The 20,038-nt window shown below is 53.6% G+C and overlaps 6 protein-coding genes across 6 annotated transcripts; 1 reads left to right on the top strand and 5 right to left on the bottom strand.

Moving 5' to 3' along the window:
* Positions 1 to 571: 571 nt before the first annotated feature.
* Positions 572 to 1,891, bottom strand: AB675_6903 (uncharacterized protein; the record flags this gene model as incomplete). The annotated part of the gene is made up of 3 exons (XM_018147228.1): positions 572 to 1,343; positions 1,394 to 1,775; positions 1,831 to 1,891. 3 exons carry the CDS (start codon positions 1,889 to 1,891, stop codon positions 572 to 574), a joined length of 1,215 nt encoding a protein of 404 aa, XP_018003505.1.
* Positions 1,892 to 2,418: 527 nt separating this feature from the next.
* Positions 2,419 to 5,769, bottom strand: AB675_6904 (1-phosphatidylinositol 4,5-bisphosphate phosphodiesterase 1; the record flags this gene model as incomplete). The annotated part of the gene is made up of 1 exon (XM_018147229.1): positions 2,419 to 5,769. The coding sequence occupies one exon, from the start codon at positions 5,767 to 5,769 to the stop codon at positions 2,419 to 2,421; it is 3,351 nt and encodes a 1,116-aa protein (XP_018003171.1).
* A 5,247-nt stretch (positions 5,770 to 11,016) lies between these two features.
* AB675_6905 (uncharacterized protein) lies at positions 11,017 to 12,075 on the bottom strand (the record flags this gene model as incomplete). Its single annotated transcript, XM_018147230.1, has 1 exon — positions 11,017 to 12,075. One exon carries the CDS (start codon positions 12,073 to 12,075, stop codon positions 11,017 to 11,019), a length of 1,059 nt encoding a protein of 352 aa, XP_018003181.1.
* Positions 12,076 to 13,952: 1,877 nt separating this feature from the next.
* AB675_6906 (uncharacterized protein) lies at positions 13,953 to 15,974 on the bottom strand (the record flags this gene model as incomplete). Its single annotated transcript, XM_018147231.1, has 1 exon — positions 13,953 to 15,974. One exon carries the CDS (start codon positions 15,972 to 15,974, stop codon positions 13,953 to 13,955), a length of 2,022 nt encoding a protein of 673 aa, XP_018003598.1.
* Positions 15,975 to 16,030: 56 nt separating this feature from the next.
* On the bottom strand, positions 16,031 to 18,745 carry AB675_6907 (Pentatricopeptide repeat-containing protein; the record flags this gene model as incomplete). Its single annotated transcript, XM_018147232.1, has 1 exon — positions 16,031 to 18,745. One exon carries the CDS (start codon positions 18,743 to 18,745, stop codon positions 16,031 to 16,033), a length of 2,715 nt encoding a protein of 904 aa, XP_018003533.1.
* A 445-nt stretch (positions 18,746 to 19,190) lies between these two features.
* On the top strand, positions 19,191 to 19,976 carry AB675_6908 (Thiamine pyrophosphokinase; the record flags this gene model as incomplete). The annotated part of the gene is made up of 1 exon (XM_018147233.1): positions 19,191 to 19,976. One exon carries the CDS (start codon positions 19,191 to 19,193, stop codon positions 19,974 to 19,976), a length of 786 nt encoding a protein of 261 aa, XP_018003288.1.
* Positions 19,977 to 20,038: the final 62 nt, after the last annotated feature.

The raw sequence follows: 20,038 nt of genomic DNA on the forward strand, positions 1-20,038 counted from the left end.
GGGCGTGCGATGGTGCGGCTGCAAGATCGAACTCTTGGCGGGTGGGCGACCAAAATTGTGGTTTCAAGAAATGCAGGTGGTCCCCGCACCTACGAAGGAAGGCGTTAGATAAGACCGGTTGACCCTGCACACAGCTGGAGACCGGATGACAGGATCTTGGTGTTGTTGAGACCGGACGACTTACTTGACGGCAACTTTGGCGACAGTGCCTTCCTTTCAATATCGAACATGGGTCTCTTTCAGAGATCACATCTCAGTCAACGCACCTGCCAGAATACCTCTAGTCTGCGCTCCATGCATGAACGCTGTTCAGCGAGTGCTACAGTAGGCTGGCCGTTAGCTGTAAGGACAAAGCAACATACCTGCAGAAATATATATGCTTCGTACACAACAGGTTCAAGGCATAGTCCGAAGCGCAGTAACATCTTCGGAGGCAGCGTAGATCGTAAACTTCCGTCGTTCATTCATAGTTCTCGTCTCTATATAGATTGCCAGTCGGGCTTTTTATATGGTCGTTAATGCTTCATTGATTCGTAGCCGTGGTCCCAAGGCACGCAAAAGTGCCAACATCTCATGCATAGCCAGTCTTGAAAGTCCCAGTCCTCTGGATCTTATCAGTCGTGCTCCGAAGCAATGTTGACAGAGCGTTTTTGCTGTCCCAATTCCTGATAGTCCAGGTCTCGACTTCATGACCGTCCGGTCCCTTGACGAATGTCTCCTTCATCGGCTCGCTCACAGCTGCTTCCTCGGCTTCATCCAGCCAGTCGTTCCATGCGGGTGTCCTTGGCGCCCAACCCGCTTCCTTCACCCAATTGCTTGTTCCAGTCACAGCGATCGCCTTCCAGAGTGCCTCGGTGTAGGTGGGTGGCACGTTGGCCACGACTGCCGTCCGTGGCGGAGCTCCACCCTTGACTTCGATCTGCGTGACCTCCAGCCTGGATAAATCCCAGTGGCTTGCCGGTGGCAGAGCAGCCACGATCCAATAGACGATGTTAATGGACATGTACGACGCAGCGAAAGCGGTCTGGAGCTGGATCTTGGCGTTGGCAAGGCAGATGACACCGCCCATCAGAAACAATGTCGAGATCAGTGAGAGCCCTCGGTAGATCGCAGTGCTCTTGACGTGGTAGATGCACCGCTCGCTCGGATTGAAGTAAAGATAGCGGGCCGTCCTTTCCTGGCACTTGACGACGATGAAGGCGCCTTGTGGGTACTTGATCACCACATCGCCTTCTGGGGAGTGCGGATCGGGCTTGGGGTCGTTCGGTGTAGGCGACCACTTGTTGGCGATGCCAGTGTTGGTGCTCAGAAGCGACAGTAGCAGCGTCGCAATGAGTGACATCCTGATGGGCAATTAGCACGTGATTCATGCCTTCATATTACCACAACTCACGAGTCACGAAACACCACAGACAGAACCAGTAGAGCGATGCTCAAAGTAAAGCCAAAGAACGCCAGCATGGCCAGCGGCCCAAATCTCTTGATAGATGGACGATCATTCTCGTTCTCCATCACCCGAACGCATAGGACACGGTTCGGCGGCAATTTGTCACCGCGATGGAGGGCATGTGCAATGTGGTGTATATCTTCTCCTGTGTTTCCCGAGTGCACTCCTATGACTTTGGCGTTAGATGTCGTCTCCAACTTCTCGGGTCGCGTGGGTCGGATGAAGATCTGAGGTGCCGGGAGTAATCGAGGTAGGTATGCAAGGTTGCTCAGTGTCACGACTTGTGCAATAGTCTCGACGGAGCCCTCTCCGAGGATGGCCAGGAAACCTTGAGAGTATGTCAGCCAGATGCTACCATCCTCAGTGGAAGGGACGGAACGTACCGACGATGTCCAACTGAAAGTCACCACTCGTCTCAAACGCAAGCCCGAAGCGCCAGACCATTGTGAATCGTTACCGCTGCCTCTGAGGGGCGGACTAGCCGTACCGCTGCCACGAGCCCAGCACAAGGGCCCTCACTGTAAGAAATACATGCCGCAAACAACAATACTGACAACGCTAGATAATCAAATGATCGTTCGTCTAAAGCTGAGCTGATGTGTGAACGGACGAGAACGAAAGGAAGACTCGGTCTGTCCCACCATAGCGATCTGCGGTGGCTGGTCAGACCGCCAATCGGCAGTGCAGGGCTAGTTCAGACCCTGACAAAAGTCCACAGTGTCCTCGAGCATTGGAAAGGCAAAGTGTAATGGAACCGACTGTATATAGTTGAGGTAGGTACTTAAGTAGGTTCAAAGACTTGTGCTCTTTAGTGCTGTAGCTATAGTATACAAAAATTGTCTGTCGCCAGACGAATGGTGAATTTCTATGGTAGTGGGTCGTCAGTCATCAATACATAGGGTATCTCTCAAATCTAGTTGTGCTATTCCAGTCCCCAAACCCGAGAACATGCAGTACAAAGGAAACGTTTCTCATTTCCTAGAAGTGCGTTCCTGGAACTCCTTTGCCTCCTCAAGCTGATGCTCTATGCTGCTCGAGCGTTCCCGCGTCCGATCACCTGAAAGGCCGCGAGCAATCGAGGTCAGAGGTTTGAAGAACGCCTGCCGTGCGCTCCTGTCCTGCGAGTCTTGCAGTGATGTCGATATAAGCTTGGGCTCGCTCCTAGCGATATGGCAGAACAGGGTAGAAAAGATGAACTCCTCGCCGTGTCCGTTATACAGTGGGAGATGACGGTAGCCTTTCTGAAGGGCTGAAAGTTTAGCAGTGAAGACAGCGATCTGCTTGCAATTCTTCCCATAGGGCTTCCCGTCCGGACTGTTGTGTACAATGAATCGGACAAATACCAGCTCCGGATATTTCGTCTGGAGGTTGAAGTTTAGGTCCAGGTTGAATTGCGGATTGTAGCCATTGCCAGGAACGATCTCGGTGCGCAAGCGCAATGGTGAACCGATGCCGTGGTAGTCGTTGGAAACTAGGCTCGCCGATCCACCAGTGCCTTGAGCAATACCTCGTGCTCGATCCTCAGCGGAGAACATCTGAACCTCGACGAAAGGATTCATCGGCTCGTTTTTACCGAGATTCTGGGGACGTGGGAGCTGCTGTGCCGAGATGACTCCGACAGAAAATTGGACTTCGAAACGGGGCAGCTTTCTCCTGGTCTCAAATGGTCCATCCTTAGAGCGAAGATTTCTCAGAGGTTCTGGTTTCAAGACGTAACCATATTCATCTGTGCCGGCCGCAAACATAGCTCGATGCATTTGCATGTGAGGATCGAAAGTCTGCCAATTCAGTGCGACAAACTGCACTCCACGTCGCCAGAACGTATTGGGATCGAAGTTCGACGATCCCACTCTAAGTGTCTTTGGATAAACGCGGCACATGTGGTTCACGTTGTGGTCCTCGAACAGAGCCTTCGTTTCTGGAGGTCGACATAAACCCATTGCAGTGTTCTCATTGATAGAGAAGATATGGTTGAATTGCCTGAAATGCAGATCGTTGGCACTGCGCAGAGTGTACCCTTGAATGTAAGCACCAAGCTGCGAGAGGTACGGAATGATCTTGCTCGTTTTGCGAGTCTTCGATGGAGTGTCACTTGGATCAGGTGATGCTAAGGGCGCATCGCTCTCCTCGCCGGCACTGCTTGCGCTGGTGGCCACAGTTGACCGGTCCGTAGGCGAGTGGATGCCGAAATCGGAAGCCGCAGTCATGGCTGGACTGGGCAAAGTTGGCATTGGTGGGATCGATGACATTGACGGAGGAGGAATGCCTTTGCGATAGGGTGAGCTGGCGCTCCGTTGCCGTGCAGACAGCGACTCGTCTTTACCGCCGAGATCAGCAAAAGCTTCGGTGGCCTTGACTTTGATCAGAATCTTGTACTTCAGCTCTTCTGGTGATGGAAGTTCGGTTGTGCGGTCTGGTAGAAGGTCGACCAGCATCTTGTGTTGGAACACCGCTTTCATCGTGTCCACCATCTTGCGCTGCTGTTCGGGGTTGCAATGCACCTCCAAAGACACGACCACTGGATATGGTGATACATCGAAAGCGGAGTTGTTGATTGCCCGGATGCAGTCAACGAACGGAATGGACGATGTCCCCGTGTGACCGTGGGTTACTCGTGGGTTGCCGTCAGGTCCATCCCAACAATCAATTTCAACACAGCGGCAGCCATGGCGGAGTGCTGTGACGTAGGTCTCTGCCGAAGAAGTGCCAGCTACTTGGCGTCCTGTCAGGTACGTGTTGTGTGAGCTCGAAACAAAGTAAGAGCTGAATGGCATGTCGAATTTCGGTGGCGTCGCCATTGCGGCTTTATAGACGTGGCAGTCGTGTGATGCCACGAATGAGGCAAAGGCTGGATAGTCAATGCGATCGGTCAAGACAGAACCATCTTCGACGTCGCGCGACCTATCGATCAAGTCTTGAATTTTAGTACTCCAGATCTCGTTGACAGCTTCATCATCAAGGTTGACACCCTGGTGATAGGTAAGAAAATGCACGAATCGAGCTCTGGTGATGTATGGCGAATGCTCGGAGAACGTCTGAAAGACTCTGTGAATGTCTTTCCTCACTCTCAGCGTGCGAACGAAGTGTTTGAACTGCTGATAATCCAAAGAACCCTTGTTTGAGGTGTCAGCGTCTTCGAATGCGTACTCCAGATCTTTCGCATGACAGTGTATATGTAAACGCTCACAGAGACTCTGAATGGCAGGTAGATCGAGTCTGTCCCATTTAGCGCTGTCGGATTTATGCAGTCTCTGCCGCAGCTCGCTGTCCCAGTGCTGTTTTGTGAGACCTTCACGTTCCATCGTGCCCATCATGGACGACATGAGCTGCTCACGGTGCTTGGCTAGAGCTTCTAGTGTGTCGATCCACAGATCGACCTCTTCACGGGATTTAGCCATAAGATGCAGACTCTTGACCCGCTTTGAGGAGTCAGAAGTGGTGTAGTTGACAGTGAAGCAGAGGTCGGGGTTGACCGCATCGCCGCGGAGTTCCTGTTGGTAGTTGGCAGCTTCTGCCCATTTGCGAATGCTTTTTATGTTGTCGACATGGAAGGCTTTCATGGAGAAGCTGCCTTTCCAATTGACACGCGATCCTGAGGAATCGAGAAAGAACGTTTTGTCCACTGGTTTGTTGTGCTGCGTCACTTTGACCAAAGTGCTTCCAGCAATCAGGCTCTCTGGCACGGCCGGCGCTTGGCCTTCCGGTGTATGATCACTGATCGCTGCTGGCTCAGCAGTGATGCTCATTGTCTCGAACAGGCCAAGGCCGGCGTTCGTGTCTGACTGGAGGTACTCGAACGAGCCAGAGTCCAGATTGCCATTGCCCACGGTCATGGTTTTACTGTCACTTCGTCGACGGGCGACTGGACCGGTGCTGTCATCGCGACGACGATAATTCGAGGATGAGGTTTTCCTGCGTAGTGCCTCCTTAGTCTGAGCTAATTGGCCTCTGGCGGCACCTGAGACCCTTCGTATCAGACCTGGTGCAGATTCTCTGCCCAGGGACGACGAAATTGGTGGAGCGTTGACTGGTTCGGGTAGGTCGAACGGGCCAGGACTCGCCGTACGCTGACTAGTGTTATAGTAGCTGATGCCGCTGATAGCCGGCGACGACTGTACAGAGCCAAGATGTGGCGAAACAGCTCGCGAGTTGTGCGAAGAGCTATGGGCTGATGCAGGGGTGTAGTACATTGAAGGATAGTTTGATGAATTGATTCTTTGTATGCTGGGCATCTTTTTGATGGCTCTCGGCTGCCGTCCAGCGGGAGACGAGTCTCGACCTTGATGGGTCACATTGACAGAAGAAGTTGAAGCAGCAGCCATAATGTACAGAGAGTGTGTATCGTGTGGTGTGGTATGAGTGAATCGTCAGTCTATGGCTGGTTTGTTGTACTCGTCAACATCAGAAGGACCTGTCGTTGTGAATGAGTCCAGCTCGGGATTTGCTTCATGTGCCTGCATGGCGACTTCAGTCTTGACTTTGGCGTTTTGGTGATCGCGTGCGACTAGTCAGCCATGATGCAAAAGTTGCGCAGCAGACAGATGGCTCGGGACGTATACTGGAGGCAGTGTGATTCCGTTAAGCTGTGGTTGCGCGCACCGTATCGCAGGGTCGCACCTTTTTCGAATCGTACGGCACAGTGCGGAAGAGGTCGGTGTTGAGTTGGCAGCCGAGTATTTGTTGTATGCGTTGTAGAAGGACCGTGCGGACGCCCAGGCGTTCAAATACCGAAGGAGTGAGTTGTGCGATGTTTGAAATTCCAGGCTGACAGATTGGCAGCAGATCAGAATAGAAGTAGTGGATGGTATGGAGCAACGTGGCGATGGAGACCGGCTTCCTCAAGTGTTGCAAAGAGGAACGTCAAGGACAAGGGACACGAGAAGTCGCATGAAAGGGCTCGTAAGGAGTCAGACACGTCCTTGATTGAAGTTGCTGTGGGCTGAGAATGGAAACGGCAAAATTTCCTGCGTTACGCCCCACGACTCCTCCACGGCATCTTCCCTGCCCCTTGTCTAGGCAGCTTTTGACAGCACAAAGCCGCGGATTTTTGCTGCTTTGCTCAGTTGTGACGACACCGTGGACCTCGCGTCAGGTCCACAGGCGTGAAGCCGTTGGTACTAGTAATTACGCGGCGTCTTTTTGTGGTCATGATATCGACTTCCAGTTTTGGCTTCACCGGACAGGCCTACCTAGGTATTCTATGCAGGCGTTGTGCAACATCGTTCAAACAGCATTAGTCTGCATCTCTACGACCTTGTGTCTGGGACAAGTTGCTGATAGGATTCTACGTCCTGTAGGCCGCCCTGAAGGTTGGACTGATCACCCACCTGGGCAGCCATGATCTCAGGAACCCAACTGCAGGTCTCTTGCCAAGTTGATGAACACGCACTCCGTTGTGTCCGAGTCAGCACCGCGTGTCTGCCTTACCATTGTACATCCCTTGACCACGTCGATGGGTGGTCGAAATTGCAATGTCCTGCAAGCTACATTCAAGGGATAGCGTGCCTTGCCAGCGCATGCTTCACCCCACGCTCTGCCTTAGCTGTTCAATCGCGCTCTCACCGCTCTCAGGTCACCTGCTCGATGAACGGTCCAATCACCACTGGAATGTCGGCGGCCTCCACGCTCGCCCTCGAGGGCGCGTCAATGTCAGACGAGACACAGCAGCGCTTGATCTGTGTCTCGTCATTACTTGGCGGCCTGCAGTCTTTGTTATGCACAGGAGTTCCGTATTGCCGGAGGGTTGTAATGCGCGACCTGCACATTACATGACCGCCCGGGAATTGGGATCTGGCTTTGTGCTACAGTAACTACCCGCCTGCCGCAGCAGGATTTCCACCTCGAATCCAGGAACCAAACTTGAAGTTCCCGTCTCTTCCGGCGCTGATCCGTCCGCACAGCGACCCTCCTCTATCATTTTGCTCTTCGCATCGCAAACCTTCGATAAGCTCATCGATAGCAGATTAGGAACACACTCACGTACGCCCGCACACCCATGCAACCCATTCATGCCATAGCAAACGCCTCCTGCATGGCTGCTCTACCAGCTGACAAGGGCTGGAGCAAGTGTACTGTGTACCCCCTTGCAACATTATTGGAAGTAGGGTTTTCGTCACCTGATACTCGCCAAAAATGGTTGCTGCCAATGAGGCGAGATACAGTACGGTAATATTCGTCGTCACTTCTGTGGATCTTTTGTATCTTCTATTTGTGTCACCATTCTTTCCGAGGCCACGAGCTCGGCCCCTTCGGCTAGCCAGTCAAGACCTAGATGACAGGCGGGTCCATCTTTTCTGGAGGCCTCCATGACCATTGCATGGTCACGCGATTCTAAAGCAATGCGCAAAGAGCTAGAGTTTGTCAAGTCGGATAGCTTGTGAGCTGGTGAAGTTGTGCCAGAAACATATAAACTCTGTTGCGACCGTTTCTGAGCATAAGCACCGGTCACTCGTATGTCACGGAGTCTGGGCCCAGCAAAGGAGCGAGCGAAGCAGTACCAGGTATGCGCCTGCTATCAAGTTTCGTGATACTGGCCTGGGCGGCCCTCGGCGCATTCGACTACACCCCCCACTTGCATGCATGTTACTCGTTGACCACGCATGGTTCAGCACGAGGATTCAAGACCAAGGGGCCTTGTTTGATTATGCACCCCTCTTCCAGCAACGAGTTCACCGCCATCACCACCAGACAACATCCGCACGCATTCAATGCAACAGCCACGGCGCCCACATGCCGCGATGACGGCTCGAGCTGATTCTCCCAGGTAATGATGGGAAAATAAATGCAATAATAGCACCCGACGGTCAGCCAAGGCAATAAATTCTGCGAATCCTGGGGGTGGATCGTGTCCGTTTGATAAGCGAGTGACAGCATCATCTGTGAGTGGAGAATGCCCCTTCGCATTTCATTGACGCAAGATGCTGAAACGTCGCCCGGGCACTTGGTGCTCAATCAGCGCAGAGAATCCATCGGGGTGGGCTCCCCCCCTTTTTGTTGTTGCTGTTACTTCAGCGATATTACCTGGTATCCCAGACCACCGTTAAATTCACTCATATACTCGAAAATGGACTCATTGGGGCTATCTGCTCGCTGACGATAACGCTGTGGGTCAGGTACGATCTCCATCGCGAGTCCTTTGTGAAATTCAAAACCGAACATGGAATCTTTTTTCACCGGTCTACGAGTCTACACATCAAGACCTTGAGAAGTAGATAGCCAAATCACGGCCACTCGCAGACATTCGCACTGGACTGTAAGCCACACCCATCCGGAAAGGCAACTGTTCGTCGTCATGGGTCAGCCTGGACATCGATGTACCCAAGGGACCGTACCGCTGCGCCAAGCAATGACTCGGGAAGTACAATGATGCACGAAGTTGATGGGATGCGCTTCATCAGCATATGCGTTGTGCCAAATGAATCATTCCTGGTTCTTGTCGTTGCGCTATCTGCACTGAACGTGTTGCTGCCGACCAAGATGCGCCCCCACGGTCGGCAAGTGCTCGAGCGTGCTCTCGCAGTAAGCTAATGCAGCTCGACATTATTGGTGGCAAGCGCGCATGCCACTGCCACTGCCAGGCTCGCGCTACACGCCAATTCCCTGAAAGCAATAAGGCAGGTGCTCTTCGCTGCTCACCAGGCCATTGTCAGGGCACTGTGTTCATCAAGCGAACTGCAATGACACATTCCACGAGTACGCGCGTTGTTTATGCACGGTATCTGCACTTCCTCTGATGCATTCAGCAGTGTACATGGGCCAATGCAAGCTAGGTAATCCCCCTTCGTATGCATAGAGTGCAATTATTTCTGCAGCACGATGCTAACGTGTATTGAGATCTATACGACAGCATGCTTTCAGACAGTATCAAACGACGCAACAGCGCAATGCAGCTAACAGGCCGCACGGAGTGAGGTGAAGTGCGAGTGCCCGAGCAGTGATGCCATCGCCGCCTACTTCCTGACACGCCCGACTGCAGTCACATCACGAGCAACACGCTCGTTCTCTCGTACCTGCTATCACATGAGTCTGCCGTCTAGTCGCAGGCTGCATGTTAACACGAATCTAGGGCAATTGGGTCACTCCTTCTTCAACTTGACGGGAACAACAGGGCGAGCTCCATGGCAGTCGCGATGGACGGGGGCCGTGAATCTTCTGCTGCAGCGCTATTACGCCCTGGTTATTGTGCCTTTCGACTTCAAAGCCTAAGTCTCAAGCTCGCTTGGGAAAGGATGGTGAACCTGCTGTGTAACCTCGAGAAACTGATCATTGGTTAACGCTGAGAAGACCTCCATTTTCGGCTTCCTCGCAATGGACTCGTCAACGGTGTCGATGAGACTAGAGTATATCCGCCTTCAGCCGTCCGATCAGCCGCACCTATGCATTGCGACATGACAGTCCAAGTAAAAGACCTGACACAAACGAGTGGGCAAAGGACTCCTCAATCGCACCAGAGGAGAAACAAGACCGGTCTGGGCCTCCACTGTCGTCTTCAATGTACTCCGTTTTCATCGAAAAGCGCGCTCGCGGTCCTGAGCAGAGGTTCATCCAGCCGTCAGGCGTTTGGCTTGGAGCACGTGCCCTTAATACGACGTAAGGGGCATACGCATCTCGATTTGAATTACGCAACAACCATGACAATACGAGGATGACTGTCAAATTTGATGCACATGCGGTGTAACAAGAGCCAGCCCTACGAGAAGAGTGCGAACTGCTGCAGGCAACCGATAAGGCAACGACTCCATCACGCTTGGTACGGGACTCACCGTCTTTCTATACCCGGACACGTTTCATTTCGTTCATAACAGATTCAAGGCCAGCGCTCCGAGCATCCCGGCAGGATCGGCCATAAGAAGCCGCAAATGGGCTCTGGTGCGGCGGCCGAGTGCAACGTGACACCTTGATGATGTGGCAAGCTGTGACAAAGCCAATCTCACGCTGTGTCCTCTAAGCGCGAGCGGACCATCATCCTCAAAAGATCGAATTCCGTGTATCTCGCGCGAGAGGTCGCTGCCTCGGCCAAGACCGTTTTACGTCAAGGTGAGCAAGTTCCTACTAGAACCTAGATTCCTAAGAGAGGCAGGTAGATAGGGCTGGACGTGGTTGCCTTGTCCTTTGCTTGGAGATACACTTCCTTTTGTGCAACTTCGGGATGTTCGGAGGCCAGCTATGACAACAAGTCAGTCAGAGGTCGCTCACTCCGTGTCAGCATACAATCCGTGCCCTTCGAATTGGCTTCAGGCTTGAAGACCCGTGTGCCTTCCTCATTCACAAGGTTCAAGTTCATGACTCTCGGATGGTACAGGAGAAGAGTTTCCAGCTATGAACACTGGAGCTCATGCTATGTTCGTTACTCTTCGCAGCGTTTCCCATGAACGTCTCCCCTAGGCCACCATTTTGCCGATCATCTGGGTGCTCTTGGACTGCGTCTGCCGCGTATTGGCTTCCTCTCGACGAGGAGTCCTCCAATTCGTGACAGACCGCGAACGAGTCGCCAGACCCTAGGGCCATCTAGCGTGTATGTGCTCGGTGCACATTGCTGTGTTGTACAATACCCTCTCCGCATCCAGGCCTCACCACCCACCTCTCATCCACAGAAACCCAGCAGTCGCCCATCCTACCACCCTTCCCAGCGTCAATGGAACACCAAACTTGAACCACGTCGTCGGCTCCCACAACCGACATGCAGGCCAGACCACCAATTCGGTCCGAACAGCGACCGCTGCAGTCTCCTTCGCATCATCTGTATCAACAGCAAAACCAAAGCTTCCCACCGCCTCCATCACCAACTCAGTCACCTCCCCCGGCCGACTCAAAAACGGACTATGACTGCTCCCGATCAATTCCACATGCCTCACCTTTGTAGGTCCCATGCCCCTCGCCACACCCACCCCAAACCTCTGCACCCATGCTGGGAGCCCCTTGTCTGCTTCTGTCCCGACATACCACGCCAGATCCAAATCCCGCCATCCCGCGTAGCTGTGCTCAGCGCCCTCAAAGAGAGCTTTCAGTGACTGTGGCGTGAGTTGGCTGGCCCAGTAGTCCTGCTCTTCGGAGGTGGCGAGGTCGTGGTAGAAGAGTGCCTGGGGCGACAGGGCGAGGTCGGCGAAGCCGGTTGACCAATTGGCCTTCCAAGCCGGCGGGGGACGGTTGAAGAGGGGCGCCATGAATGTCAGACCCGAGAGGGTGAAGCCCGAGGCGATGAGGATCAGACCGGTGATGTGGCCTGGTCCGGCTGGCGGTCCTGTAGCATTTGGTGACGCTGCTGGATATGCTTCTGCTGCTGCTGCAGGTGGACGGTGGTCTCGGCCATCTCTCTTAGCGAAGCCTTTTATGGCGCTGTTCGCGACCATCCCGCCGTATGAGTGGGCGATGAGGACGACATCCTTTCCCGCAGAAGTTTCGGCGGCGATGGCGACCCGTGTGGCATCGAGGTCGTCTTTGAAGGTCGCGCAGGGGTCGCCCTGGGTGGAAGGGAGCGTGATGGGGACACAGCGAAAGTTGTGCTTGGTAGACAGGAGATGGATGATGGGACCGTAGCAGGCGGGGAGGTGCCAGGCCCCGGGAATGAAGATGAGGGTTGGCAGGGAGGGAGTGGATGGCTCTGGGTGATGGGCTGGGTGGGTGGTCATGCTCGTGGTCGAGAGGGCCAAAGTAAGTCCAGTGGTAGGATGTGTGGATAAATGTGTGCTCGGGCTAGTTGCACGGAATGGCTCTGTACAGCAAAATCTCACTATGGCCTCGCGTTTTGCGTTGCATCTCCATGAGTCCAGACGACACTTACAGAGCTCTTGACATTTATACAAACCAATTTGGACACATATCGGCGTCCATCCAAGACATCACCTCATAGTCGGGCTCCTTTCGTGTCACATATAGGGATCGCGCGTTTTTCGTCCGTCGCGTGATCTCGCTAGCGTAGCTGGGCCGGCATTACCTTGATACGGGACAGATCGGAAGGCACTTGCCTGGTACATTTCAATCACCGAAGAGTAATGTCGCAGCTGCAGTGCCTGAGTTTGTCGGAAAGCGCGAGAAAATTGTGGCCAGCGCTGCATGACTTAGGATCCTTCTCTGCTTGAGCTGGGCGGACGGTGGAAGGAGTTGAAGAGACACGGTGCGGACGAGCTCACGGAGACCACGAGGCAAGGGACGAAATTGTTACGGACGTACCATACCGATGCTTCTTCACTCGTGGTTGGGCATATACTTCTGACGATGAGCGGAAGCTCGATAAGTCAAGCTGGCATGTCATCTACCCAGGCTAGATTCACTTAATAGTTGCGTGGAAAGGCAGAGCAGAGTGCCGGCGGCCAGGATTCTGGTCATCCGGTCTGCATGAGAGCCTCTTGTCGCCCGGCTGGAGTTTTGACGTCTTGTCATCCGGTCTCACACACTGTTCCATTCATGTTATGTGGCATCTGGCATGCATTGATGCTTATGCTCCCATGCGTGAGTCGAGGTGACCAACAAACCGATCTAGGTCCTCCCTATCAGGATATCGATTGCGTATTCGGATCCCTCAATCAAGTCGTTCGATGGAAGTGGTGAGCTGTCCACAAGGGACCGTTTCCCTACACTTATATTGCTGCTTTCTGCTCAGTCAATGGGTTGCACCATCTGGACACTGCCTCGCTACGTAAAACCCAATCATTGCTCATTAGTCTGTGCACGGTACACATGGATGAAATGCAGCGCTGCAACAAACGCATCGCTGCTTCGAGCCAATCGTGAGCAGGACTGTATCAAGACATGGTCATCCGGTCTCAGATAAGGCTTTCTGCTGGACCTACAACACCTTCTACCACGCTCAATTCCCATCGCACACAGCTGCCCCTAAGCCGAGACTCATTTTGAAGGCCAAGCTCTCGATCAAGTCCAAAACATGGATCGATTTCAGCAATACCACGGACCACCTTTCAGGTTCACGCAGGGACTGATTTCGTCAGCTTGCTCGCCCGGGTGTTCGACACGCGCCCCGAGGATGCTGATGGTATCAAAATGGTCCTGAGACCACTGAATTTTAATCCCGGAGGGTGTTGAGGTCGGGGATGCATGAGCACAAGAGTTTGCTTTTGGTGGTGTCAGTGACGGGAATGGTCACTCCAGTCATCCGGTCTCAGAAAAGCTTCTTGTCATCCGGCCACAGATAAGTCTGCCTGCTACTTTAGTCACCCGGTCTCGTGCAGAACCCAAGGTCAGCCGGCGACTACCTAGTCGGTCGATCCGCCACACAGGCGCCCTGATTGCGCGCCGTCAAGCAGTAGTGACCAAGAATATGCCCGTCAGCCGAGCTTTAGTGTCCAGAAGCGCCGTCGTCTATTCAGATCATTCAGCTAGGTGGTCATGTCAACACGGCCTTCGGCCGCCTCTAATTCTTAGTCTACATTATATGCATTGTACAGCAGACACGTCCTCCATTCCCTTCTCAAGCATGCTCCTAGTGCCTGTCAATCACCACACCATACTTCAAACCACTCACTACACGCACAGCATCGCCAAGCACCCCTTACCGCGATTTCCTCACCGACTTCTTCTTCTTTGGCTTGCCCAGGACTTCAGCCAACTCTTCGTGCGTCAAAGTGCCTGGCGGCACGCTCTCAGGCCCGAACGCACTCTGACTTGCCGAATGCAAGTTACCGAACTCGTCTTGAGGAGGCTCTCCCAAGTACCGATTCGTTGTGTCTGGCGCCAGGTCAGTGAAAGCTCCCGTACCGCCGAGACTGCTGCCAGCGTCCCAAAATGATGAATCCGATTGTTCTCTTGGAAAACTTCGAGGCTCCTCATCGCCGAATCCGTCTGAAACGTTCGATTCCTGCAGACGTTGAAGCATTGCATCTTTGGCAGCTTGGACACTGCGAGCTTGCTGGTCGAGAGTACGTTGATCATTGGATGGCAGCTCCCGACTTCTCGCAAACAGGGGCGACCAGGCTTGATGGCTATTTTCGGCAGGCCCCTGCGCCATAGCAAGTCGCTTCTGATACTCCCGATCACGTGCATCCTGCAACGAGATCTGCGCACGCTGTTCAGCCTGCTTCCTCTTAGCGGTATCGAGGTATGCCTTCCGTCTCAGAGGGGGCAAGAAGCGACGGGTGAGCGGCCAGCTGTACTTGATGGTCGCGTGCGGTGTTCCTGCCCGCCTGGTTCTTGCTGCTTTCTGGTCGTATTCAGTAATACTCTGCGTAGCGAGATCGCTGAGCCTTTTCACGTCGCTGAGGTCTACGCTTCCTGGTCTTGTGCGTATCCGGGGCTCTGATTCGGTGTCCTTCGCCTGTACTGACCCCTCATCCTGCTGTGGAACAACTTCTGAGGACTTGGCACCGATCCGATCGAGAGCTTGTTTCAGGAGCTTCTTAGTGTCCTCGACGCTATCCCAGTCCTGATGTGTCTTGAGAGTGATGTCGCCCGATTGCTTGCTCATGGTCATAGCGACACCCGGGTTTCTAATCATGTCGTCCGCTGCCTGGACGCGCCGTAGGTATTCTTGCTCTTGCGATGCTATCCGCAGTGACTGCTCTGCGGCCGTCTCCCAACGCACGTCAAGGTATTGTCGTTCCCGTGGAATTTCGCCGAGCACTTTCTCAGCGAAGGCAATATCCTCCGCTTCTTGACTACGATCCATGGTACGTCCCCTGGCACTTATAGCCTTGCCTCGTCGCTCGATTCGTTCGAATGTGAAATGGTCGAGTAACGGCTCCGGGCCGAGGACACCACTGTCTGTAACGACAGGGGTTTGCGGCGGCTTTGGCGTTCGAGAGTATGGCCGATATCTCAGCAGGAGCGCAAGCTGGATACGATCTGGAAGTTGGGGTAGCTGCAGGATCCGTCTGAACTGATCGGGGTACATGCCCTGGACGAACTTAATGTAATGATCATCGCCTTTTTGTGCCCTCTTCTCGAAGTCGAGCAGAGTGCGGGCAAGGTACACGACTGTCATGTAGGATGGCGGTGTAGCGTCCGGGTATACCCTAGTCAGCATGCGGAAGGACGTCGCAGGTAGAGTGTGCATTCGATGCCGAGGCGTCGCCTCGTAAGCTTCAGGCGCGATCCACCGGTTCTTGTCGAGCACACGGTATGATGGCATGAATGGGAACAACTTAGTCGCGAAGATGTCAAATGCTCTTAAGCGATCCTCTGGACTGTAAGAACGACACAGACACTGCACGTAGATGTTCCAGTTGCTGCCGGACAGTTGGAAGCCAGGTCTCTGAAACAACTGAACAACTTTCTGGATGTCAGCGTGGTGATTCTGCAAGTCGAGACTGCTCATGTAGCGTGTAAGCGGAACCGCAAGGGCAAAACGTTGAGCTGGCAGTACATTCGCCCCATTCGAGTCTACCACCGTCCTGATAAGCTCGTCCATAAGGACGACAGGCTTTGACGATTGGTCCACTATGCCGAGTGTAATATTTCGAGCCTGATGCAGCGGCAGACTAGCTTGTAGTCCTTTCCGAAAGATATGCATCCACACTTTATCGACTTCCTTCCAGAGATGCTGTTCGCGGAAGACAAGAAGGCGCGTGGTCAACATACGGATGCTTTCGGGTCTCTGACTACTTCCAGGTTCCCCCGCCAGGTCCAGCAGGTCTAAGACAGCCCTGGCTTGGGTAGCTGGCCAGAGGTCGCCAATGATTCTGCAACAGCGCTCGAGTAGATAGCCGGTACAGCATCCGCAGCAGGCTCTCGGACAAAACCTGGCTGTGGACCACTCGCGGCTCTTCCCGGCTGAGTCGTGGTGCTAGTTTGTCCGAGTTGCTCCAGGAGATTCAGTGCTTCCGTCAAGTTTGGCCGATGCATGCGGCCGGGTGTGGTCTCTCGGTCGTACCTTGCAGCTTCCTTGCTGAAGCCAGCTCTCACCTCCGCTTTCAACATTGCTAAGTTCGCGCTGGGAGTCATCCGTGGGAATCTGTCTTCCATCTCCTGGTAGAGGAGGCGTACCATGTCTCGATTACCCTCGCGTTCAAAGCCCACCAGGATCAGGGAATACAGAAACGGCGTCGCAACCACCTTAGAATCAAGATGAAGGTCCTGTAGCAGATTGCGGGCCGCTTCAGTGTTGCCCTTCCTGATGAAAGCAGCCATCAGACAACCGTAGCTATATTGGTCGAGCTCGACGCCAGCAGAAACCATACGCCGGTGAGTGGACTTAATAGCATCGACGTCAGCACGATACGCATAGTGCTTGAGCAGCTGGTTCCAGATGTTGACTGGTGACCCAATCATATCGAACGTGTGGACATTTGCCAACAATTTCTTAGCTGACTCCAAGTCGTCGTTCAAACAATACGCATGGACCAAGCTAGCGAGCATCGGGCGGATATCCTTGAGGTCGTGCTGCATCGCCTTCTGAAGAAGATCAAGCACATTCGTCACGTCGCCTTTCTTGGCGACAATGCTGATCAACGTGCTAAACGTGTAAGCATCAGGCTTGATGTTCTGCTTAGCCATATGATCGAAAACCGAGAATGCTTCGATGGGTTCTTCGGACCGAGCATGCGCAAGAATGAGCACGTTCCAGCAAGCTATATTTGGAGCGAACCCGTACTTGGTCTGAACAGAGTCGAACACCCTTTTCGTTGCCGCCACGTCACCAACCGTTGCATGAACGTACAGCGCGGGAATCAAATCGCCACAAGACCGCAGTGCACCGTGGTCTGTGATGAAATCTTCATAGAGGCTGCTGACCGCAGCCACGTTGCCTTGAAGAGACAGGGCGCGAAGAGCGCCATAGTAGGCTGCTCGGCCGGGAAGAGTTCGGCCTTCCAGCTTAGGCAGAGATCGCATCTCATCAAAGAGATACTGAAAGACCTCATATTTCTCCTCTGCTCTGTAGCACAGTCGTACCAGGCCATTCAAGACGTGGGCATTCACTCGCTCGTCAGGAAAGCGTAGGCGGCTGTTTCGGTAAATGGCTATTGCTAGGTCATGCCGAGCGCGAGGAACCCTGCCCTCCGAAGCCAATGTCGTGATAGCTGTTGCAAGCATCTTGTGTTCGAGCAGTTGAGCCGCAGCCAGATTGTCGAAGATGCGCCACAGTCCTTCTGGTGTGATAATCGACATGATTCGTCCACTTGCAATGACTCGCCAAGAAAGTTCTTGGGCCATGTACATGAGGCATCCACGTTCCTGTGCAGTCAGCCGGGTGTTTGTCGCTTTCAGCCGATTGAGTATCTTGTATATGAGCTCAGGTAGGTGTGAATCCTGATCCAACAGTCCTACCAAGTGGCTAGGAAGACTGTTTCTGCCTGACTCGGGGTGCAGATGCACATCTCCAAAGCACTCGTTCCAGACGCGGACGGCGGTCTTGAACAGGCCGAGCCCCAGGCTTTTGACCAGAGCAGTCTGCCTGCACATACCTGCCAGGCCTAGCTCGGAAGCTTCCTTGCACATCTGCACCGCTAGTGTAGCTCGCCTCATTTTGAACGCCGCCCGAACAACCATATCGTAGTCACGGTCCACACGATTCTCTAGCGGGATCATGTTGAATGCCGATGGCGCCCTCCTCCAGTCCGCCAGGATGGCCGAGGCAGCGAGATGGCTCAAGACCCTAGATGCGTAGGTCTCTTGTTCAGGTAACGCAATGAAAGCCTTCCAAATGGCGTCTGCATGCTCTCCGCTAGATTTGCGATTATGCGCTGCCCTTCGTGACGCGTCAAGAGTCAGCAGCGTTTCTAGCTCAATTTGGGCTGCTGATTTTGACTGCATGTCAGCCAAGTTGCGAACGCTTGCCGGATGTGAAGGATCTAGGGCCGCTTCTCTTGCTCCATCCATTCTCGACTCGTTCACTTCGACGTCCTCGTAGATGCCTTCGCTCGGATTATCATAGAGATGCTGGGTTTGGCGCATAATCTTGTCTTTCTGATCGCCGACCTGGTCCTCCTCGTCCTCAGCCTCATAGTGCTCATTGTGCTCTGCTTCTGCTCTATCTCCAACGACTTGGCCATTTGAGCCACGCTGTGGTGCAGTAGCAGTCCCCGCAGAGTATGTTCGAGATCCGATCGAGCTTCTGGTCGCCTTCGCAGAAGTAGTGCTTTGAACACATCGCGGTCGACTCCGCCTGCTATGTTTGGGCACTACTACCGCTTCTCGCTTGGTCTTGAGACATTGTTTAGACTGCCCATACGGCACCTGTCGAACGGTCTCAAGATACAGTGGCCACCACGGAGGTGTATCAACTGCGGCCGCTGCTCCATGTCTGAAGAAGCCGCGAGTGAGGAGTCGAGAAGATCTGAAAGGCACATCGCCGCGCTGTATGATCACCTGGGTAACAGGGTCGATATAGGCAGCGGCACGCTCAAGCATGCCACTCCTGTGGCCAATTGAGGATTGTCGCGCTCAAGAGAAATAAATTTTGAGATGCGGTTCAGTCTACTTGAATCCAGGTGGCGATCGGGACTTTGCTAGCAGGAGGGGGTATAGTGGCGCAGAGATGTAAAGTTGCTGGCGGCTTGTTCGAGAAGGAACGAACGAGTGAGTGACTGGAAGCATATGTACAAATGAATATGTAGAAGGAAGTAGTTTGATATGCATGCACTCCATCAAATCGTAGACGAATCTGTCGATTGCGCTTGCCTCGGCCGCCGGAGATATTCTGCTACGGCGTGCCCGAAATTCGGCAGGCGCAATCGTTACTACCCGGGAGGCTCACGAGACGCACTCACTCTACATCAATGCAGAAGACCGTGATGGGCGTCCACAGGCAGTCTCCGCAGGGAACGCAACACAGGTTCCCTTCTGATGATACAGCATGACCAACACGTACTGGCGGCCCAGCAGCCTGCTTGGCAACCGCAATGGCCCTGCTGCTGACCCAGCGTATGCAGTACTTGTCTTAAACCAACCGATAAATGAGAATGCATTCAAATCTACGGTTGAGGGAGCTTCTATGCTAGTCTGTGCAGATGCCGGTGCGGATAGGCTGAGGAACCTCAGGACTGACCAAAACTGGCGACGACCTGATGCCATTGTTGGGGATCTAGATTCAGTCACGCCAGAGACTATTACTTATTACAGAGGCAAAGGCGTCACTATCGTGAAGGAACCGGATCAATACTCAACAGATTTCACGAAGGCATTGAGATGGATCGAGCAGGAATGGATACAGCGAACTGAGCATCTGGACATACCGCCATTGGATGTGGTCGTCCTAGGTGGCCTCGGTGGACGTGTCGACCAAGGCTTCTCACAGATTCACCACTTGTATCTTGCCCATAACGACACTAGTCTCCTCTCAGGTCGGATCTATCTGCTCTCGGAGCAGAGCCTGACGTTCGTGCTCGGCGAAGGACCGAATACGATTGACATAGAGCCAGGCTACTTTGCCGAGAATGTTGGCATCATCCCCATACTTGGTCGCTGCCACCTGACCACGAGAGGCCTGGAGTGGGATGTGGAGAATTGGCCAACAGATTTTGGCGGCCAGATGAGTACCAGCAACCACATCCGTGCGTCCACCATAGAGATCTCCTTCACCGGTCCTAGGCCACTCTTCACACTAGAGCTTACAGCACTCCTGACTGCCACTGGTTCCTGATGACCTGCACCTCCCACTACCTCTGTACGCCATGGAGTCGTCGGCCGCGACGATCTCGACTA

This window comes from Cyphellophora attinorum (assembly GCF_001299255.1).
Source record: "Cyphellophora attinorum strain CBS 131958 chromosome Unknown Contig5, whole genome shotgun sequence".
In the NCBI taxonomy this organism is placed as follows: domain Eukaryota; kingdom Fungi; phylum Ascomycota; class Eurotiomycetes; order Chaetothyriales; family Cyphellophoraceae; genus Cyphellophora; species Cyphellophora attinorum.